Source organism: Trachypithecus francoisi, unplaced genomic scaffold (genome assembly GCF_009764315.1).
Source record: "Trachypithecus francoisi isolate TF-2019V2 unplaced genomic scaffold, Tfra_2.0 Lachesis_group3, whole genome shotgun sequence".
Taxonomy (NCBI): Eukaryota; Metazoa; Chordata; class Mammalia; order Primates; family Cercopithecidae; genus Trachypithecus; species Trachypithecus francoisi.
In genome coordinates this window covers 52,477,505-52,501,744 of record NW_022681468.1, presented here as the reverse complement: position 1 = coordinate 52,501,744, position 24,240 = coordinate 52,477,505, and the positions used below count along the sequence as shown (strand labels likewise).

The 24,240-nt window shown below is 39.8% G+C and overlaps 1 protein-coding gene across 6 annotated transcripts in view; it reads right to left on the bottom strand.

Annotated features, from left to right (window-relative positions):
* The window catches only part of FERMT2 (fermitin family member 2), a 99,933-nt gene that overhangs the window by 24,960 nt on the left and 50,733 nt on the right, over positions 1-24,240 (bottom strand). For 3 of the 6 annotated variants that reach the window (XM_033188013.1, XM_033188017.1, XM_033188015.1), the window contains exons 4-7: positions 15,603-15,737; positions 2,972-3,004; positions 2,418-2,643; positions 2,210-2,312 (exon numbers count right to left, since the gene is read on the bottom strand). In XM_033188013.1, the coding sequence (XP_033043904.1) occupies positions 2,210-2,312; positions 2,418-2,643; positions 2,972-3,004; positions 15,603-15,737 (497 nt within the window). The remainder of the gene's footprint in view (positions 1-2,209; positions 2,313-2,417; positions 2,644-2,971; positions 3,005-15,602; positions 15,738-24,240) is intronic. The other 3 variants (XM_033188018.1, XM_033188019.1, XM_033188016.1) reach the window with 1 other exon arrangement.

The following is a 24,240-nucleotide window of genomic DNA, read 5'->3' as shown; positions in this document are numbered from 1 at the left end:
ATCTCCTGACCTCGTGATCCGCCCGTCTCGGCCTCCCAAAGTGCTGGGATTACAGACTTGAGCCACCGTGCCCGGCCAACAGAGAATAATTGATTTTACTGTATTAAAAGTAGATCCTGTATGTTATTTTCCAGGGGAATAACCACTAGACATTATAGCCTTTAACATAAGAAATCTAATTTGATGACATTAAAGTAAGGCAGAACTACCAATTATTTTTCAGTGTCGTTACTGCAACTTGCCATACTAAAATGTAATCAGAAAGCAAATTATTTGGGGGAACATTTTGTTCACTGTAGAGAAGCATACCCAGATAAAGTGGCAAGTCCGTGGAAACGGCAGTTATTTTAAGTATGCAAAATACAGGGCAAATATACCTGTGGAAAATGTTTACTTACATGTTATTCAACTATCCATTTAATTATATAAATAAAAGTCAATAGTAATGCCTTAAGAATACTATAGATTGAGATTCCTTATCCAGAATGCTTGAGACCTTCTGTTTTGAATTTAGAATTTGTATAGATGTTGGAATATTCCATTATACCAGTTGAGTGTGCCTAACACAGAAATCCAAAATGAGCATATCCTTTCAGCATCATGTCAGCCCTCACAAGTTTTAGCTTGTGGAGCACTCTACATTTTCAAATTAGGAATGCTCAACTTGTATTTTAGAATGTTGACAAAATACGTCTCCATTCCCCTCACAAATGTTAACTATTCCCAAAGTAGCTTTGGCTTTACTAAAAGGAGATAAGATGTGGCCTGAAAATGAATTAAAATTATTTTCTATAATTTTATTATAGAGATTTTACTGTTGTATAAAGAATTACTTAAGCATATCATAAAAGATGATAAACATAACATTAAAATCTAGACTATAGTCTAAACATGAAAAGGATGAGAGGGCAGCCAAGAGAGGTTTTTTCCCCCAGGCTGAAACAGAAGTAGAAGATTCAAACCTCTGTGCCAAGTGTTTTCTACAGGGGAAAAAAGTTCCAGATATTTATAGCAAAGTTAAATCTTACCAGAAAAGTGAAGTACTATGGTAGCAGAGATAATACCAATCATAGCAAAGACAAATAACAGTGTTTGCCTGTTACAGAGGAAAAATATGTAGACCTAAGAAAAATTTGGCTGGGCATGGTGGCTCAGGCCGGTAGTCCCAGCACTTTCGGAGGCTGAGGCAGGAGGATGACTTCAGCCCAGGAGTTTTGAGACCGGCTTGGATGAAAAAGTGAGACTCTGTCTCTACAGAAAATAAAGTTAGCCAGGTACGGCTGGGTGAGCTTGCAGTCCCAGTTACTTGGGAGGCTAACGTGGGAGAATGGCTTGAGTCCAGGACTTTGAGGTTGCAGTGAGCCATGATCACGCCACTGCATCCAGCCTGGGGGACAGAATGAGACCCTGTCTCAAGAAAAAACCTTTTTTTTGAAGCAACATCTTTTGGCACGTAATTAGTAATCTAAAAGTAATTGAAAAGGTAATCTTTCTGAAACTTTTCTTTTACTTAAATATAGTTGAAGAGAGGTCTTAAATTTTAAAAATGAACTTTGCCAATTCTTTTTTTGTTTGTTTGTTTGAGATGGAGTCTTGCCCTGTTGCCCAGGAGGGAGTGCAGTGGCACAATCTTGGCTCACTGCAAGCTCCACCTTCCAGGTTCAAGTGATTCTCCTGCCTCAGCCTCCCAAGTAGCTGGTATTACCAGCGCGCGCCACCATGTCTGGCTAATTTTTGTATTTTTAGTAGAGACGGGGTTTCACCATGTTGGCCAGGCTGGTCTTGATTTCCTGACCCCGTGATTCGCCCACCTTGGGCTCTCAAAGTGCTGAGATTACAGGTGTGAGCCACCACACCCGGCCTAAACTTTGTTAATTCCATAGTACCAACCGAGTACCTTTAAAATACAAATCATGCCACATTAAGAGCTTAGAGATTAAAAAAAAAACAACAAAAAACAAAACCAAATCAACCAAAAGTTTCATTATCTTAATAACAACAATAAAAAAAGTTTAGTTACGCTGCCAACCTACTAAAATAGACGTATTTAAAATACAAATACTTTTGCCTAAAGGTTTGGGTTTTTAATAATTATTCAAGATTTCCTATATACAAATAATTCCTTATTCCACCAACTTCCAAAAACAAACATCCATATGAACAAAACAAATAAATGGGGGGAAAAAAGATCCCTTTAAACCCTCGGTACCTTTGGATTCAAATCAAAAAAGCTGTAATACTTGAATCGGAGCAGTAAGGCCTCATTTTCCTTCACATCTTGTTCCATGAGAGATCTTGAGGAATCAAGCCATCTGGACAAATTAAGAATAGTGGAAGAAAACAACATAGAATTAAGACAACATTTCTACCTCTAGTTGGATAAAGAAATTCAATTTTATCTGTATCTTAAAACTTACCCTTGGTTGATTTTTGCTTTATCAAGAAGAGCTTGAGGTTTGAACATTTTTGCCAAGATTTCTGGTGACGTGATTGGTTGACTGACAGCAAGTATACCAGGATTGCCTTCTGACAAAGCACTGTCACCAAACCAAGCAGAAGTTGGTGACAAAGGGCTTCCATCATGAGCATCGTAAGTGGGGGTCATTGTTTTACTATACAGTCCTGGGCTTGAATATATACTTCCTAATAAGTAACATGAAAAACAGGTAGTAAGTACGCAGTACAGAATCTTATTTTTCAATAATAACACATACTATGACAAAAAGCACATGTGAAACAAAAGTTTTATTCTGAAAGGAAAGCTTAGTATATTATTTTACCTGTTACGAGAACATGTGTAATTAATTCTCCTTTTATAACATTAAAATACGTAATAACAAAGCCTTAAGAATATAATTAAGTTGGCAGAAATTCTGGGGAAAAAAAATCAGTTCAAGAGAATTAGAAAATAAGGATATAGCTGAAGCAGACAGACCAACATTTTTTGTCTTTAAATTATGGCAAGGCTCACCTTTCAGAGGGCCAATGTAAAGAACATCAGTGCCTATAGGAAAGGAAAGAAAGGAATTCAGAAGGTAAAGGAAAGGCAACAGAGGACAGAAACAAAAGATTGAAAAGAAAATGAGAAAAAGAAAAAACAGATTTTCCCTAATTGTGAATCATAAACTGAAGTATACATTTCAAGTGGATTTAAGAGAACCTTAGAAGCTACAACCTAAGTAAACCAGGTTTTTTTTTGTTTCAACTTAAAAGAATGAAATTGTGCTCTAGTCAAGTACATAGTGACAAACATGTCTACAACTTTTACCACCATTTGAAATCCATATAATTTTAAGGTAACACAATAGAACTGAATTCATTCATATAGATTAAAAATAATTTCATGGTAATGTCTTCTCAGTGAATAAACAGGTTTCAATAGATTTACGAATAAAGTATTTTTTTTAAGTTCTAGGGTACAACAAAGTATTAACGCAAAAGAGTAGATAAAAGTTTGCCCTAGAAAGAGTCTAACAGAGATATATTTAATAGTCAAATCCCAAAAGGAAGGGATATTGCCTTATTTATCTTCTGATTTCTTAGTATTAGGGCTAGGCATATAGTAGAGGCTACATAAATAACTATTTGTTACATTAGTCAACTGATGGTACGTGCTTATTTAAACTACAAAAATTAAGGAGATGAATTTAAGGCATTTAAAAATGTTCAGAATGACATTAAGTACAAGCAGCTCCCCCAAGTCCTAGCTCTGTTAAATTATATTTTGTCCTGTAGTCATAATTTTTCAAAAGAAAATGTGTAATAGGTATAACACTGTTCAACAATGTAAAGAAAATGGCTTTTCCATTCCCTAAATTTAGGGTTAAGCTTAGGAATCCATCTCCTTTACTACTATTTTTTTTGAGACGGAGTCTCGCTCTGTTGCCCAGGCTGTAGTGCAGTGGCGCAATCTTGGCTCACTGCAAGCTCCACCTCCCGGGTTCACACCATTCTCCTGCCTCAGCCGTCCGAGTAGCTGGGACTACAGGTGCCCGCCACCACGCCCGGCTAATTTTTTGTATTTTTAGTAGAGATGGGGTTTCACCGTGGTCTGATCTCCTGACCTTGTGATCCGCCTGCCTCGGCCTCCCAAAGTGCTGGGAATACAGGCGTGAGCCACCGCGCCTGGCCCTTTCTTCCTATTTTAACTCTTCTCCCCATGCAATGATAGAAACACTACCTGTGAAAAAGTGGTGCTAATGCTAGAGATTTTTGTAGCTGTCATGACCTAGTCTAGGAAGCAAAGGCAAAGTTAAAAAAAAAAAAAAAGTGTTTACTGAAAATATGTAATCTCTTGCTAGACACAGGATATCTGATTTGATGTCCCTGACACGTGTTCTTCCAATGTTAGCACTAAAAACACTTGTAAAATCTAGGCCGGGTGTGGTGGCTCACGCCTGTAATCTCAGCACTTTGGGAGGCCGAGGCAGGTGAATCACTTGAGGTCACGAGTTCGAGACCAGCCTGGCCAACATGGTGAAAACAGGAAAATTAGCCAGGAGTGGTGGTGCATGCTATTCGGGAGGCAAAGGCTGCAGTGACCCAAGATTGAGCCAATGTACTCCAGCCTAGGCAACAAAGAAAGACTCTATCTCAAAAAACAACAACAAAAAACCCTCTAAAATCTGAACACTGTTAATCCTAAAACACAAAGCAAAGTTGTGAACTCTTTATCAGCATTTAAAGAACACCGGGATCGTTAGTCCTGGGGCTTTAAAAGCTAGATCCTTAAACTAGACAGGTATTTTTCAAAATTAAAATTGTGTGACACCTTTTGAAAGGATTAATTGGACACCCCACACTTATAAATGGGTTCAACACATTACTCCAACTCAGTTGAGCAAAGGGTATTTCTGCTACAGAGAGTGTGCATGTAGATAAAGTGTGAAAAAACATTAACTTCTAGGCAAAGTCTTGTTTATTTCAAAGATCTATTAAATAAATCTGTTACAAAGAATGTCAGAATACTGAAAATGTGCACCTAGTGTGCTTATAATTCCTATCCAAAACTGAGTCAAGTTAGAATGGACAATTTGCTTTATAAAGTTTCTAACATAGAAAAGATATTCCCCCTAAATCACTGATACAGTTTGGATCTGTTTCCCTGCCCAAATCGCATGTCTAATTGTAATCTCCAATGGTGGAGGAGGGGCCTGGTGGGAGGTGACTGGCTCACAGGAGTGGAGTTCTCATAATGGTTTTGCACCATCCCCCCTTGGTACTGTATAGTGAGTGACTTCTCACCAGATCTGGTTGTTTAAAAGTACGTGGCACCTCCCCCCTCCCACCCCTACCTCCTGCTCCAGCCATGTGAAGTGCTGGCTCCTCCTCTGCCTTCCACTGTAATTTTAAGTTTCCTGAGGCCTCCCCAGGAGCTGATGCCACTATGCTTCCCGGACAGCCTGCAGAACTGTGAGCCAATTAAACCTCTCTTCTTCTAAGTTACCAAGTCTCAGGTATTTCCTTATAGCAATTCGAGAAGGAACAAATACAATCACACATTTAATAGAATCAGCCACCCACCCAAATCTCCCTTTCAACTTCCTACAGTTTATATCTTCTTCAATTCATACTTAATCACTTCATTGTTCTTATTTGTTCTGTAGGCACTATGTGATAATAACTCACTTAGTGTTCACAACAACTCTATTATTCTCACTTCAGAGGAGGAAACTGAGGCAAACCAAGGCTAAATAACTTGTTCAAGGTCAACAGCAAGTAAGCTGCAGCCAAGCTATCAATCAGCCGGTCTGGGCAGGCGCGGTGGCTCAAGCCTGTAATCCCAGCACTTTGGGAGGCCGAGATGGGCGGATTGCCTGATGTCAGGAGTTCGAGACCAGCCTGGCCAACATGGTGAAACCCCGCCTCTACTAAAAAAAAAAAAAAATTAGCCAGGCATGGTGGCGGCATGCCTGTAATACCAGCTACTTGGGAGGCTGAGGCAGGAGAATCGCTTGAACCCGGGAGGCGGAGGTTGCAATGAGAGATTGCACCATTGCACCCCAGCCTGGGTGACAAGAGTGCAACTCCGTCTCAAAACAAACAAACCCAGCCAGTCTGCCCGTAGCGTTACACACTTGCCTCCATGTACTGTAACGTATGTAAGCCATTCCCAATTTGGTGTGCACATATTTTTTAAAATTCTGTTACTATTAAGGTGGCTCATGCCTGTAATCCCAGCACTTTGGAAGGTTGAGGCGGGTGGATCACCTGAGGTCAGGAGTTCAAGACCAGCCTGGCCAACATGGTGAAACTGTCTACTAAAAATATAAAAAATAGCCGGGCACGGTGGCTCAAGCCTGTAATCCCAGCACTTTGGGAGGCCGAGATGGGCGGATCACGAGGTCAGGAGATCAAGACCATCCTGGCTAACACGGTGAAACCCCGTCTCTACTAAAAAATACAAAAAAGTAGCAGGGCGAGGTGGCGGGCGCCTATAGTCCCAGCTACTCGGGAGGCTGAGGCAGGAGAATGGCATAAACCCAGGAGGTGGAGTTTGCAGTGAGCTGAGATCCAGCCACTGTACTCCAGCCTGGGCAACAGAGCGAGACTCTGTCTCAAAAAAAAATAATAATAATAACCTGGGTGTGGTGGTGCATACCTATAGTCGCAGCTACTTGGGAGGCTGAGGCAGGAGAATCGCTTGAACCCAGGAGACGGAGGTTGCAGTGAGCTGAGATCACGCCACTGCACTCCAGCTTGGGTTACAGGGCAAGACTTTGTCTCAAAAAAAAAAAAAAAAAAAAATTCTGTTACTAATGTCATTATTGCAAACCAATGCTTCAATAAACATTTGTGTAGTTATTTCCCAATTCTAGCAGCACTGCTGGGTCAGAGGGTATGGGTATTTTAAATTCCTCAGTCGCAGTTCAGAGACAATCCCAAATAAGTTGTTTTCCTGAATGCCTGGTTTAAAATACATCTGAGGCAGAAAACTAGAAAAGACTCAGATAAAGTAGCAGATTTAGCAACAAAATATGAGCTTACTAAACAACATGGAAAGATAACTTAAAAACTATAAGGAGGAGAAATAAAGAGTTCAAAAAGCATTACAGTCTGAGTCCACCTACTGTAGATATTTAAAACCCGATATAATCAAACTCCTAAATATTGCTATATTTTAACACAGTAAAATTTACCTAACTGGTTATAAATTACATATTTTTAAAAAGAGTACTAAAGCAATAAATTTTACAACATTTTCACCAAAATATCTATCTTATACCATATTTTATTAAAAGGATTTTTATGGTATTATTATTTTTTATTTTTATTTTTATTTTTATTTTTTTTGAGACGGAGTCTCGCTCTGCCGCCTGGGCTGGAGTGCAATGGCCGGATCACGGCTCACTGCAAGCTCTGCCTCCCGGGTTCACTCCATTCTCCTGCCTCAGCATCCCGAGTAGCTGAGACTACAGGCGCCTGCCACTTCGCCCGGCTAGTTTTTTGTATTTTTTTTTCTTTTAGTAGAGACGGGGTTTCACCGGGTTAACCAGGATGATCTCGATCTCCTGACCTCGTGATCCGCCTGTCTTGGCCTCCCAAAGTGCTGGGATTACAGGCTTGAGCCACCGTGCCCGGCTTTATGGTATTATTTTTATATTTTGAGAAAATTTTCCCAAGCAAGAGTAAACCTAGAACTATAAAGTAAATGGCTAACAGATATAAGACCACATAAAAATGTAAAACAATATTTTTTTTTTTAAAAAAAAGGCCACAAACAAAATGCCAGTATATAAAGGGAAGTAATACATTAAAATTTTAATATCGGTAAAAACAAAAATATAAATAAAACAAAAAATCTATCATTTGAAAATAGAATAGAAATGGCTAATAAACATATAAATTACTAAACTATCCTAGTATTTATCAGGGAAACGCAAAATAACTGAGATACTACTTATTGTCAAACCGGCAAAAATACACATTTACAATATTTCCATATTAAGCAGAATGTAGGAAACGAGGCATTTTCATATACTGCTGATGGAAGTACAAACCACGGAAACTTTCTGGAGAGACAGAGAGAGAGAGACAGAGTATGTGTGTGATATAGTATATAGATATATATGTATCTACACATACATGTATTTTTTTTTTTTTTAGAGACAGGGTCTCACTCTGTTGCCCAGGCTGAAATGCAGTGGTGTGAGCACCCAGGTTGAACTCCTGGGCTCAGGAGATCCTCCTGTCTCAGCCTCCCAAGTAGCTAGGACTACAGGTGCACATCACAACGCCCAGCTCTGGGATACATGTGATAGAAAAATTAGATACCACCTAGGTAGAAAAACAGATAGATACAGTTTTTATATAGGTAAAACTCTGAAGTCATTTATAAGAACTAGGGAGACTTCTCTGCTTTGACACAAATCACCAAAACATTGAGCACCAAAAATCAAATTGCAGAGCGTTAAATACATATTAGGATCTCATTTACGTTATTAAAATAAGACTAGATATGCAAATCTTACACCCGCATGTGTGTATAAACACACGGAAAGGGTACTGTCGAGTTGGACTCCAAACTTACAATCTCGTTATATGTAGTAATCAAGAAATGGCTCCCTCTTGAGAAGGAGTAGCCAGGGAATAAGTTTAAAAGGAACTCACCTTAAGTTTAATAAATTTTTTATATTACTTGAGTTTATGATAAAGAGACTGTATTAATGTACAAACTTTGTAATTAAAAAATATGAGGTCCAGCCAGGCGCGGTGGCTCACGCCTGTAATCCCAGCACTTTGGGAGGCCGAGGCGGGCGGATCACAAGATCAGGAGATCAAGACCATCTTGGCTAACAAAGTAAAACCCCGTCTCTACTAAAATCACAAAAATTAGCAGGGTGTGGTGGCGGGCGCCTGTAGTCCCAGCCACTCGGGAGGCTGAGGCAGGAGAATGGCATGAACCCAGGAAGTGGAGTTTGCAGTGAGCCAAGATTGCACCACTGCACTCCAGCCTGGGCAACAGAGCAAGACTCCGTCTCAAAAAAAAAAAAAAAATGAGGTCCATCAGCACGTTATCACCGAGTGAGAAAACACAATGTGTATATAACACAGTCCCACTTTTGTTAGGAAAAAAAATATGTAATTATGTAATATTTGAATATTTACTATAAGCATGTGATACTTTTGTACTTAAAAGAATAGTTTTTAAAAAAATGTTTTGAGGCTAGGTGCAGTGGCTCACACCTGTAATCCCAGCATTTTTTTTTTTTTTTTTTTTGAGATGGAGTCTCGCTCTGTTGCCCAGGCTGGAGTGCAATGGTGCGATCTTGGCTCACTGCAAGCTCCGCCTCCTGGGTTCAAGTGATTCTTCTGTCTCATCCTCCTAAGTAGCTATCCCAGCACTTTTGAGAAACCGAGGCTGGAGGATTGCTTGAGACCAGCCTGGGAAACATGGCAAAACCCCATCTCTACAAAAAATACAAAAATTAGCTGGCCATGCTGGCGTGCACCTGTAGTTCCAGCTACTTGGGAGGCGGAGGAGGATCACTTGAGCCCAGAAGTCTGAGACCAGCCTGGGCAACATAGCAAGGCTCTGTCCCTTAAAAAGAAAGAAAGAAAAAATTTAGCAAACATTCCTATTATAATTCATAAAATAAACATTATGGCCAGGCACAGTAGCTCACGCCCATAATCTAGCACTTTGGGAGGCTGAGGTGAAAGGATCACTCGAGGCCAGGAGTTGATGACCAGCCTGGGCAACACAGGGTCTCTTAAAAAAATAAATAAATAAATGAATTGGAGAGATGGTGTTACTTAATGGTTAGCGGCATGAGCATTGGAGTCTGGATGTGAATTCTAGCTCCATTCCTTATTAGCTTTGTGACCCTGGGAAAATTACTTAACCCTTGTAGAATTATTTCCTCGTAAGTAAAATGAAGACATCACCAAAACTGCTGGTATTTTGTGGCGATCAAGTGAAAGATTATGTATTCAATAATACTTACAACTTATTTACTTTTTTTTTTTTTTTTTTGAGATGGAGTTTTGCTCTTGCTGCCCAGGCTGGAGTGACATGGCACGATCTTGGCTCACTGCAACCTCCACCTTCTGGGTTCAAGAGAGCCTCCCGAGTAGCTGGGATTACAGGCATGCGCCACCATGTCCAGCTAATTTTTTGTATTTTTAGTAGAGACGGGGTTTCTCCATGTTGGTCATGCCCGTCTCGAACTAATGACCTCAGGTGATCTGCCCGCCTCGGCCTCCCAAAGTGCTGGGATTATAGGCATGGCCACCACATCCAGCCCCTATAACTTATTTACTATTTTGAAATTGTTGACCATGGAGGAGGAAAAACCTGACATTATATATGTTTATTTCTATGTGGCTAAGTTTTCTCCTAGAATATAAATTCATATATTTATTCTGTTTATATCAACAGTATACACTACTCTCCAACCATTAAAAATCAGAGACAGCCAAGAAGAAAAACAACAAACCATAAGGCTTATTTGTGATTTTGGTTTGTAACCCACTTTCCTACCAAACAAAAGTATTTTTAAAATACGGATTAGTATTCAGCTGTGACTTCTAAAAGAAAAAGTATTAGTGGGTTGCTCAATCTAAATTACTATGTCTTAATCAAGGCAGCCCAGCTTAAGAATTCATTGAAAAGACTGATGCTAACTCAATCATGATTATTCATTAGCTTAAGTTATATACTAATCAGCTTTCCTACATTTTGTCATTATCACCAAGCTGAAGGGAACAGAAGCAAAAATTAGTAAGTTCTGGAACTATTACAAAATTATCCAGTGCTTCCAATTCTACCAGTAGCTTCTTGTCGTTTTGTTTTGTAAGATCTAAGCTGATAATTTTATTTTTCATAGTCACAGAGTTTGCTTCTAGCCACTTCTGTATGATGTAAAAATTTTAAGATTTCCTGCTTCCTGGACCAGCATACTCTCAAGAATTTCTATGCATACTGGTGTTCACCCATGGTTTCTGGGCAACAAAACCTCCTCAGCTTTCCAAATTCTAACTCTCTAAGACTTATAGAAACATTCAGCATTATTGCTTCTATTGATATGGGATGATTCAGATCGCCATTACTCATGTAGAGTACAGTATAAGGATTTGTTAGAGAATTTAAATTTTAACTTTTTTTTTTCTTTAAGGTAAACAAGGCTACAAAAATTAAATAAAAGCTAGATTGTGGCATTCGTGGCCACTGACATATTTGCTAAAATTATGGGTCTGAAGCCGGGCGCGGTGGCTCACGCCTGTAATCCCAGCACTTTGGGAGGCCGAGACGGGCGGATCACAAGGTCAGCAGATCGAGACCACGGTGAAACCCCATCTCTACTAAAAATACAAAAAATTAGCCGGGCGCGGTGGCGGGCGCCTGTAGTCTCAGCTACTCAGGAGGCTGAGGCAGGAGAATGGCGTAAACCCGGGAGGCGGAGCTTGCAGTGAGCTGAGATCCGGCCACTGCACTCCAGCCTGGGCGACAGAGCCAGACTCCGTCTCAAAAAAAAAAAAAATTATGGGTCTGTATGTACTCGTGAGGGATAGAAGGGGGAAGGAGACGGGTGTGTGCATAGTGCAATGGTGTAAGCTCTAGCTTGGAAGCGGGATGAGCCTGGGCTTACAGCTCAACTCTACCAGTTACCAGGGATCAGCTCCCAGACAAGTGATTTAGCCACTCTGGGTTTCTCTTCTCAGGCTACCGATTTTTCAGAATTACTCAATTAATAAATATATTTAACTGTGTGGATTAAATATATTACATGTAGTGTTTTGGACAAGAAGTTGCTCAATAAATGTGGTTGTCAGTAATAGCAATGTTTTAATAAAAATATTGTCTTTTTTTTTTTCTGAAAAGGATCTCTTACAAATAAAGAGGCCACAAATGTCCCTTAGGACATTCAAAGCTGTCCAAAGGTCAAGCATCTGAAAGGAAAGAACCGAGGAATGGTACACAGAGCAGAAATAAAAGCAGCTGCAGTCTGGGTGAAAAGGGAACTGGGTGAAAAAGAACAAGGGAGCCCAAGATTGGGGAGGGTAAGAACTGGTAAGGATGTTCTTCTTGGGCACAAGCTAGCCAAAAATTGGGCAGCACAGGAACAGCCCAATGATGCAGGGACAAAGGTTAGTACAGTCATCAGTCTACTAACAACAGGGATAAGTTCTGCGAAATGTGTCGTTAAGGGATTTCACTGTTGTATGAACATCATAGAGTGTACTCATACAGGCCCAGATGGTATAGCCTACTACACACCCAGGCTATATGGATGGTACAGTCTATTATTGCTCACAGGCTACAAACCTGTACAGCATGTTACTATACTGAATGCTGCAGGCAACTGTAACACAATGGTAAGTATCTGTATCTGTGTATCTAAACATCTCTAAACATAGAAGAGTTAGAGTGAAAATACAGGGCCAGGTGCGGTGGCTCATGCCTGTAATCCCAACACTTTGGGAGGCCAAGGCAGGTAGATCACTTGAGGCCAGGAGTTCGAGACCAGTCTGGCCAACATGGTGAAACTCCACTTCTACTAAAAATACAAAAGTTAGCCAAGTGTGGTGGTGTGCACCTATAGTCTCAGCTACTTAGGAGGCAGAGGCAGAAGAATTGTCTATATTTCCGCTACAGAGAGCCAAAATAGTTCCACTGCACTCCAGCCTGGGTGACAGAGTAAGACTGTGTCTCAAAAACAAAAAACAAAAAACAAAAAAACAAAAAACACCGGGCGCAGTGGCTCACACCTGTAATCCCAGCACTTTGGGAGGCTGAGGTGGGTGGATTGATCACGAGGTCAGGAGTTCGAGACCAGCCTGACCAACATGGTGAAACCCCATCTCTACTAAAAACACAAAAAATTAGTCGGGTGTGGTGGTACACGCCTGTAATCCTACCTACTCAGGAGGCTGAGGCAGGAGAATCGCTTGAACCCGGGAGGCGGAGGTTGCAGTGAGCCAAGATCACCGCCACTGCACTCCAGCCTGGGCAACAGAGCGAGACTCCGTCCAAAAAAAAAAAAAAAGACAGTATTATAATCTGATGGGACTACCATCGTACATGTGATCCGTTATTGACCACAACATCACTATGCAGCACATGACTATATATATTTCTTACTATGTCACAATATCACATGGACATAATCTTTTATTCTCTCTCTCTTTTTTTTTTTTTTGAGACAGATTCTTGCTCTGTAGCCCAGGCTGGAGTGCAGTGGCGCAATCTCGGCTCACTGCAACCTTTGCCTCCTGGGTTCAAGTGATTCTCCTGCCTCAGCCTCCAGAGTAGCTGTGATTATAGGTACCCGCCACCATGCCTGGCTAATTTTGTATATTTAGTAGAGATGGGGTTTCACCATGTTGGCCAGGCTGGTCTTGAACTCCTAAACTCAGGTGATCCACCCACCTCAGCCTTCCAAAAGTGCTGGGATTACAGGCATGAGCCACTGTGACCGGCCCCTTTTATTCTCTTTTACCTCTTCCTCAACCCACAGGCTTCCACCAGTATCAGCAATCCTTCCCCACATTCCCTCCTGTACAAATTACTGACTGGAAGTAAATTTGATACTCTTTCTATAATAATGATTTGATAATTTTGTAAAATATTCAGAAACCAATGGTTCTACAATGCCCTAGCCTGAATTCCATCGCCTACTGTTAAATATGTTCCAATGTTATCCTGAAGGAGCTCGGAGGTCTCTCCCCCATAAACTGGCTCAACTCATTTATTCACATCTTGTGTTTCTGCAAGGATGTTCTTTGTTAGGATCATTCTTTCTGCTTGGACTGCCTTTTCCCATCAAAAACCTGACCACTGGAACTTAAACGCTGAATTCACAAACTTTGTTTGGAACTGTTTTCTGAATTTCAAAAACATTATCTTCTATAAAAGTCATTTAACATTTATACATTATAGAATCTACTGCAAAGAGCTGTAGTGAAAATTAGATAGGTTTCCATGGGTAAAGTGGGCACTGCACAGTAAGTGCTCTGTAAGTGTTGCTTTCATTACTAGTATCATCATCATCATCTCAGAATTTAAAAAACCAGAATGAACTAAATTAGTAAGATTAATTTAGATACTTGCTAAAGGGACCCATCCTAAGTAATGGATTTATCAATTGTGGCTGATGGAAACACAGGAAACTGCAATGTTCAGTCCAGGTATATGCCCACAATTAAAGAACAATATAACCTAATTAATTGGCCACCTAGTTTCCCAAAAGATATTACCTGCATGCCTGCTGAATGCCATATGCTGAGTTAGATTCTGGTGACAAAAGGGTGAGACAGCCCCTTCATGCAGTGAGCTCACATTAGCAGGGAAGAACACAGTATAACAATACCAAACCCAGAGAAGTCTGCTGACTTATGACAGAAGGATTCCTAATTCAGATTGGAAAAGTAATGAAAGGGAATCTAAGAAAGCTCCTCAAAGGAGCAAAACCTTTAAGGAAAAAAGGTAGGAAGGCCAGGAAATCAGAATATGCAAAGCAGAGAGAAGGCTGTTGTGTGTGTGTGGTTTTTCTTTATTTTTTTGCGAGACGGAGTTGTCACCCAGGTTGGCTCACTTTAACCTCTGCCTCCTGGGTTCAAGCAATTCTCCTGCCTCAGCCTCCTAAGTAGCTGAGATTACAGGTGTCCACCACCACGCCTGGCTAATTTCTGTATTTTTAGTCGAGATGGGGCTTCACCACATTGGCCAGGCTGGTCTCAAATACCTGACTTCAGGTGATCTGCCTGCCCTGGCCTCCCAAAGTGCTGGGATTACAGGTGTGAGCCACAGGGCCCGGCCTGCTGTTTTTTTTTTTTTTTCTGAGATGGGAGTTTTGCTCTTCCTGCTCAGGCTGGAGTGCAGTGGCATGATCTCAGCTCACTGCATCCCCCACCTCTCGGGTTTAGGTGATTCTCCTGCATCAGCCTCGCGAGTAGATGGGACTACAGGTGCATGCTACCACATCCGGCTAATTTTTTTTGGTATTTTTAGCAGAGATGGGGTTTCACCATGTTAGCCAGGATGGTCTCGCTCTCTGACCTCGTGCTCCGCCTGCCTCGGCTTCCCAAAGTGCTGGGATTACAGGCGTGAATCACCACGCCCGACTTTCAGTAAGGATTTAAGGAATAATGCATTAATTAAATAGTGGTGGTTTTCATGATCTAAATACGAAAAAGTTTCCAATTTCTGCCTGAGTCCAATTCTGATACTATTCCTTTTTGACTCTCTGAACAAGAGAAGTGGGCTTGCTCTTTATTGATTCAACTATTAACACCAGACATGACGATTTGCACGAGAGAAACCGACACTGGATAGCGATTTCAGGACACAGAAAAATGCTGAAGGAGAGTTTTTTTTTTTTTTGAGACGGAGTCTCGCTCTGTTGCCCAGGCTGGAGTGCAGTGGCATGATCTTGGCTCACTGCAACTCTGACTCCCAGGTTCAAGCGGTTCTTCTGCCTCAGCCTCCCAAGTAGCTGGGACTACAGGCACGTGCCACCATGCCTGGCTAATTGAAGTTTTTGTTTTTTTAATTTGACCACTCTTCCTGACCTACATGATCCATTTACCTACCACCAGAAAGACAAAGGTACACAGTCCACAGTTCTTACTTTGAGCCCATTGCTTGGTAAAAGTCTTACCTGACCCAGGAGTGATAAGAGGCCCCTCTAATTCAAGTGCCTCATCTTCAGACTGGTCATCTAGCTTCTTCTTTTTTTTCTTTGTTGGATCTCTGGGTTTCTTTAAGAGAGAAAGTTCTTCCGGGTGTCTGATATCTGTTAAAAAAAAAATAGATTGTTTTACTAGAACAAAGGAAAATTTAAACACTTTACACTTAGCAAATCTGTTTCAAGATAAGAATTTGTAACTTCCTTCTGTATGTCTGAGTTGTGTCAGACATTGATGTCATGCAAAACACTGATTATGACACGTAAACTACCCAAACATTCTTAATTTCTAACTATATAATAAATGTAATGACCTCAAAGTGGAGATAACAATCTACTAGGGTACAGAAAGAAAATATTAGAAGCCCTTATTTATATACTTATTTTTTATCTAAAACTGGAAGAAAAATTGAGATTTATATGTCCTTCACTTGTAACGTACACATGATAAATGAAGTAAATGTCATGATACTTTTAAATCATTACCAAATCCTAATTTTTTTTTTTTTGAGATGAGTTTCACTCTCATTGCACAGGCTGGAGTGCAATGGAGTGATCTCGGCTCACGGCAACCTCCACCTCCCAGGTTCAAGCGATTCTCCTGCCTCAGCCTCCCGAGTAGCTGGGATTACAGGAATGTGCCACCATGCCTGGCTAATTTTGTATTTTTAGTAGAGATGGGGAATCTCCATGTTAATTGGGCTGGTCTCGAACTCCTGACCTCAGGTGATCCGCCTGCCTCAGCCTCTCAAGTGCTGGGATTATAGGCGTGAGCCAACGTGCCCGGCCCCAAATCCCAAATTTTAATTGATTCAAATATTCTGCCCTGTATCAAATGGCTGCAAGTTTCTGATCTATTTTCATTTGAGGAGTCTGATAAGCAAAATGGTTAAATGAAAATAACAAAAGAAATTAAAAATGACCCAACACAACACACACACACACACATAATATTATATACTGCACACCATGTTCACAAATTGCAAGACTCAATTTTGTTAAGAAGTCAGTTCTCCTCAAATTAAGCTAAAGATTTAATGAGATGCCAGTCAAAATTCCAATTTGCTTTTCTGTAGAAATTGACAGATTGTAAAATTTATATGAAAATGAGAACAATCCTAGAATAGTCAAAGACATTCTTAAAAAGAACAAAATTGGATGACTTGCACTAACTGATTTTAAGACATCATAAAGCTGTGTCAATCAAGACACTGCACTTACTGGCTTTATGAAAAGACGTACAGATGAATGAAACAGAAGTGGGCCCCCAAAATAGGCCTACATATGGGTGACCAGAATTTTTTGACAAAGATACCAAGGCAATCCAAGGCGAAGGAAAAACCTTTTCAACAAAGTGCTGAACAATGATTCATATATATATTTTTAAAGACCATTAACCCTTATAACAATATGTGAAAATTAATTCTAACTGACCACTGATCTAAACACAACAGCCAAAATAATGAAACTAGAAGCATAAGGCGACAAAGATTTCTTAGATAGGACACACAAAAAAAAGGAACCACAAAAAAATTGCCCTTTATTTAAAAACAAAAAAACCCAACCTACCTACTCTTTAAAAGACACTGCTGAGAAAACAAAAAGACAAGCATATAATGGGACAACATATTTGCAGCACACATATCTGACAAAAGACTTGTATTCTGAATATATAGAGAGCCCAAACAACTCAAGAAGACAAATGAACTAAGGATCTGGACAATTACTTCATCAAAGAAATATGACCAAGCAGCACATGAAAAGATACTTGACATTATCAACCATCAGGGAAATACAAATTAAAACCACAGTGAGATAGTGGTATCCACACATCAGAGAGGCCAGCAATAAAAAGACATACTACCCAGTGTCAGTGAGGATGTGAAGAGGAACTTGAACTCTCGTAAGCAGCTGGTGGGACTATTAAATGAGACAATTTTTTGAAAACAGCTCAGCAATTCTGTATAAACATACATGTACCACACAACTCAAGACATTCTACCTCTAGTTATTTACCCAAGAAGATGAAAAGCACATTTGTAATAACTTTGATTCGTAAAAGCCAAAACTGAATATAACCCAGATGGATAAACAAAAATGTGATATTTGCAAACCAATGGTGTACTACTTAGACAATGGAACACAACTCATCAATCAGTAAAAAGAAACAAACTATTGACACATGCAATAAAATGAATGACTCTCAAATTTATTATATTAAGTGGAAGACAAATTAGAAAAGAGTATATGTGATTCCATTCATAAAATTCCAGAAAATGCCAACAAATCCGTAGTGACAGAAAGCAGATCAATTTGCTGGGAGCTGAAGTTTGACAGGTGACAGAAATATTCTGAACGTTGATTGTGGTGGTTTCAGAGGTATAAATATCTGTCACAACTCAAATTTTACACTTTAAACGGATACAGTTTATTGTATCTATTATACCACAATAAAGTTAATTAAAAAACAGTGTGAAACGATGAAGAACCCAAAAATTAACAGTAAAAAAGAAAAGCCACAGAAAGGAGAAGCAATAGGTCTACAGTCATGCGTCACTTAAGGATGGGGATGTGTTCTGATAAATGTGTCCTTAGGTAATTTCATTTTATTTTTTGTAGAGATGGGGTCTTGTCATGATGCCAAGGCTCCATGAGTTTGGTCTCCAAACTCCTTGGCCTCCCAAAGTAATGGGATCTATTATAGGTGTGAGCCACTGCATTTTTTTTTTTTTTTTTTGAGATCGAGTCTCGCCCTGTCGCCCAGGCTGGAGTGCAGTGGTGTGATCTGGGCTCACTGCAAGCTCCGCCTCCTGGGTTCACACCATTCTCCTGCCTCAGCCTCCCCAGTAGCTGGGACTACAGGCACCCGCCACCACGCCCGGCTAATTTTTTGTATTTTTAGTAGAGGTGGGGTTTCACTGTTATTAGTCAGGATGGTCTTGATCTCCTGACCTCGTGATCCACCTGCCTCGGCCTCCCAAAGTGCTGGAATTACAGGCGTGAGGCACCGTGCCCAGTTGCTGCATTTATTTTTAAAATTTATTTTAAAAAATAATTGCACTACGATGTTACAAAAGCTACATCATCACAAGGAGACAGAAAATTTTTAACTCCATTATAATCTTAAGGAGCTATCATTGGATATGTGGTTCATTGTTTGCCAAAATGTTGCTATGCAGCCCATGACTGAGTATTACAATGTCTGCAGCACTACACTATATGCCAGAGTATTAAGAGAACAGACAACACAATTCATATCACTATAAAACTTGTAAAGCTGTAGACTGCTAATTACTGGATCAAAATTTTACATGTGGCAGTTTACAGCTTTAGGAGCCCATGACATCCACTAGATTCAACCCAGTATTATAAATTCAGAAAGCTTTTTGTTTGTAGGGGACCTGAAAGTAGGATCCTACCATGCTGCCACAGAGCTGATGAGGCACAATTTAAGGTGGAAGCACACAGCCAAACTACCTAGATTCAAATCCTAGTTCCACTATTTATTAGCTGTATGACTCTGGGCAAGCTACTCAGCCTGTCAGTGTCTGAGTTTCCTCATCGCAAATGAGAATAGTGCCTCAGGAGGTAGTTGTATAAATTAAATGATACATAACAAATGCTTTGTAAGTATTTGTGTCTTAATGTTTTTCCTCTAATTATAAAACGGCTAACGAGAGGCCGGGCAAGGTGGCTCACGCCTGTAATCCCAGCACTTTGGGAGGCCAAAGTGGGAGAACTGCTTGAGCTCAGGAGTTCAAGACCAGCCTGGGCAACACAGGAAGACCTTTTCTCTACAAAAAAAAAAAAAAAAAAAAAAAAGTTGTTTTTTTTTTAATTAACCAGGCATAGTGGTGCACACCTAGAGTCCCAGCTACTCAGGAGGCTGAGGTGGGAAGACTGCCTGAGCCTGGGAGTCCAGGCTGCAGTGAGCCGTGACTGGGCCACTGCTCTCCAGCCTCGATGACAGAGCAAGACCATCTCCAAAACAATAAAACACACACACACACCATGGTAGAAATTTGGAAGTTACCCCCCATTCCAAAATATAAATAACTGAATCATTTAGAATGTGTTCTTTCAGTACCATAAGACAGGGCAAAAAATAAAATGTGCTTATAAAAGATGAAATATGACTAGTAAATAATCATTTTAACAACTGCGTAATATTCTATGTAAATAAATCACAATTTAATCATTCTTCTAATATTGAGCCCATTGTAAACAATATTTAATAATTCTACAAACATCTATGTCCATCTTTGTCCATATTTTATTTCAGAATTCACTGGAGTAGAATTACTGGATTAAAGGTTATAATATAATTTTAAGGCAAAGATGGAACAAGATGGATATATATTCTTGTTTTATGTATTTGATTAGTAGTAACGTACATCTTTTCATGTGTTTTTAATAATTTATATATATTTTCTCATTTTTCTGTAAGATTTCTTCAAATCAAAGTTAATTTGCATGTAAAAATTAACATGGTAGCAATTACTGCAAACCACCTTGGACTTTCTTTTTTTTGTCCATGTTTAAATAACAAGCCCAAATAAATTATTTTAATAAGTATATGGGTTTTGGTCTGGTTTTCTGTTGGTTATTTCAATGTTACTATTAGAAACACTCGGTCAGGCATGACAGCTCACGCCTGTAAACCCAGCACTTTGGGAGGCCGAGACGGGTACAGCACCTAAGGTCAGGAATTTGAAACCAGCCTGGTCAACACAGTGAAACCCCGTATCTACTAAAAATATAAAATTAGCTGGGTATGGTAGCGCATGCCTGTAATCCCAGCTACTAGGGAGGCTGAGGCAGGGGAATCACTTGAACCCAAGAGGTGGACGTTGCAGTGAGTTGAGATCATGCCATTGCACTCCAGCCTGGGCAACGAGAGTGAAACTCGAAAGAAAAGAAAGAAAGAAAGAAAGAAAGAAAGAGAGAGAGAGAGAAAGAAAGAAAGAAAGAAAGAAAGAGAAAGAAAGAAAGAGAAAGAAAGAAAGAAAGAAAGAAAGAAAGAAAGAAAGAAAGAAGAAAGAAAGAAAGAAGAAAGAAAGAAGGAAAGAAAGAAGGAAAGAAAAGAAAGAAAAGAAAGAAAGAAAGAAAGAAAGTAAAGAAAGGAAAGAAAGGAAAGAAAGGAAAGAAAGGAAAGAAAGGAAGGAAAGGAAAGGAAGGAAGGAAAGAAGAAAGAAAAGAAAGAAAGTAAAGAAAGGAAAGAAAGAAAGAGAAAGAAAAAGGAAGGAAGGAAGAAAATAAAGAAAAGAAAGAAATGAAAGAAAGGAAAGAAAGAAAGGAACACTCTGGGACATAACTAGGTTTTTATTTTGTTCTGTATTTTACAGGCTATTTTCTGATGGGTTTTCTGAAACCTGAAAATGGAATTAACAGAAGAACTATCCTGAATGAATATGTGACCACAGAGTAGGTGAATATAACTGCTCTTTAATTATTAATAAATTTGGGGTAAGTACATCTAGTAAAGAGCAGAAATCATGTTAACGAGTAAATACTTGCTCCTTAAATTCTGCCACTTTCTTGAAAGCATCTAGGCATATCTGATTTTTTTTTTAAAACATACTACAGCATTTTCCAGCTAAAGTTACACAATTAAAAATCAAATATTTTCAAAAATCAAATATATTTAGGTTATAAAGTTAACCCACTTATCCTCAAATGTAATTCTTGGGGTTTCATGGATTAGCAATGATTGCTATAATTAGGTAGGTTCAGAAACTCAGAAGTGATTTCAAGTGTATCTTTTGAACCTAAGATTTATCTAATACAGCTGCATCATGATTTCCTAGAGTTATTTTTAAAGGAATAAGATTTAACACGTGAAGAGATCTAATGGTTTATGAATTCTACTTTTAATTCACAATGATTCCTCAGCTTTAAATGCCGATGGGGCCACAATGGGATAAAATAAAGGCATTAGAAAATTCCAAGCCTCTGAATAAGCAGTTGTCTACACTGCTTCAACATTCAGTGGAGGGAGGGTGGTGGTGGGGAAATCTATCTCTCCACCCGTTCATTTCTCCAAAGTAAATGAAGTACTAGTATGTGATGAAATATCTAAAAAGTATTGAAGGATAAATAACAAATCCTTATATAACAAATCTCATGCCTGAGATATGATATGCTTCTATCAAAGTCACCACAGGCACTATTGAGTGGGAGACAGTAAAGCAAGCATTACATTTCAAAAAGTTCTCCCAAATGTTTCCGGCATATCCCCGAGGTTTGAGAGTCACCGTACTCCGTGATTCAAATGTATTTTTGTTCCTAGGTCATTTTCTGTCTGGCTCACAAACCAGGTAGTATTAAATGTATATTAATATGCATATTTACATTAGTAAAAGATTATTAAGTAGCTTTTTCATCAGTCTTAAGTAGATAAAGCAGTTCTTAACTAGATGGGCCCATGAGAATTGCTTGTAAAATCAATAATAATAATATTAAAAATACATGCCGGGGCCATATCCCCAGATTTTTGCATTAGCTCAGGGCTCCAGCAGCTTGTTTTACAGAAGTTCTGTAAGCAATTCTGATTCCAGCTTTTTTTCTTTTTTTTCTTTTTTTGAGACGGAGTCTTGCTCTGTCGCCCAGGCTGGAGTGCAGTGGCGCGATCTCAGCTCACTGCAACCTCCGCCTCCCGGTTTCAAGCAGTGCCCCTGCCTCAGCCTCCTGAGTAGCTGGGATTGCGGGCACCTGCCACCACACCCGGCTAAGTTTTTGTATTTTTAGTAGAGATGGGGTTTCACAGTATTAGCCAGGATGGTCTCAATCTCCTGACCTAATGATCAGCCGGCCTCGGCCTCCCAAAGTGCTGGGGTTACAGGTGTAAGCCACTGCACCCAGCCTCGAGCTTCTTGATAATTACTAGCTTAGGGAGGGGAGAGAATGAAGGGTAGGAAGAATGACTTCTTATTTTTCTAATGGTAGGTAGTTCCATATTGGAACTGGGTAGCCATTGGCTGCATATGAAGTGTGAATAAGTGATTTTCATTTCATTACAACAATAACGAAGTAAACCTACCTCTCCACATTAAGATACTGATTATTTCATTGACATGAGAATTTAGGACTCACTGATTTACTGTACACCTTGTATCAAGAAGTAATGAATAGATTTAGAAATCTGTATAAGATTTCTAAATGCGTAAGAGTGGGGCTGGAGGAGAGAATAAATAATTTTTAAAAATTTATATCAAAATAAAACATACCCAGAGGACTGTGAGACATGAAAACTTTAAAATGGCCATACTAAAATACTATACTAATTTATGCTCAATTTTACATTTCAATCAGGATAAGCTAGCATTTATGAGGCACTATGCAAAGCAGTGCTCTAGAACCTCTATAACAGAATATACAGAAATGAATTGACAGGGGCTCACTGTCACCCAGGCTGGAATGAAGTAGTGTTAGTGTGATCACAGCTCACTACAGCCTCGACTTCCTGGGCTCAGGCAATCCTCCGGCCTCAGCCTCTCAAAATACTGGGAATGCAGGCCTGAGCCACTACACCCAGCCACAGCAATGACATTTAATGTTCATTATAATTAGCATGTTATCAAACAGAAGACAAATCTAGTCTAATCTGTATAGGCTATATAATTACTATACATACAAAAAAGCATGAGGGTGAGGAATTGAGAAACTGAGATAAGGAAGGGTTCTCAGGGAAAATAAAGCTTTCTGGTTAAAAAAGTATACTGAATATGTGCATTTATTTTCACTCCTTTTTAAAATCATGTAAACAATAAAGAAAACATAAACCTATAAGGGCCCCCAAAATGGAAGAAAATATTGGATAATAAATCTCAGAAAAGTTTTGGGAGGCAGAAGTCAGATGGAACAGTAACTTTGTAAACTGGATAAATATAAAACCAAGGTATTTGTAGAAGGAGGTACCAATGGGAAACACCCTGATTCACTGTTCTAATCATCAAACTGAGGCACAGAAAACAGACTACCTGAAAAAATTTAGTCTGCCCCAACATCCCTTTCCTGTTTCATTACTGAATTAAACTCAGGTAACCTTCTCCACAGACACACACCCTTTAGGATCCTTTACAAGCAGAACCTGAACAGCCCTAGGGAAAAGATCTTTTAGATACTGATGTTTGAAAAAGCTTGCTCAATATGTCTAAATACCTTACAGAGGGATGATGAGCTAAAATCCATACAATATAGAGCTTCCTATTAGGCACTGATAATGCTCCAGGCGGGCGCGGTGGCTCACGCCTGTAATCCCAGCACTTTGGGAGGCTGAGGTGGGCAGATCATGAGGTCAGGAGATGGAGACAATACTGGCTAACATGGTGAAACCCCGTCTCTACTAAAAATACAAAAAAAAAAAAATTTAGCTGGGCGCCTGTAGTCCCAGCTACTCGGGAGGCTGAGGCAGGAGAATGGCATGAACCTGGGAGGTAGAGCTTGCAGTGAGCCGAGATTGCGCCACTGCACTCCAGCCTGGGTGACAGAGCGAGACTCTGTCTAAAAAAAAAGTGCCCCAGCCAGACAGCCAATGATTACTAGACACTTGAGAAAGGCTTCTGTGGTGGGCAGAATACTAAAGGTTTAAGATCCCTACCCATGGTTACAC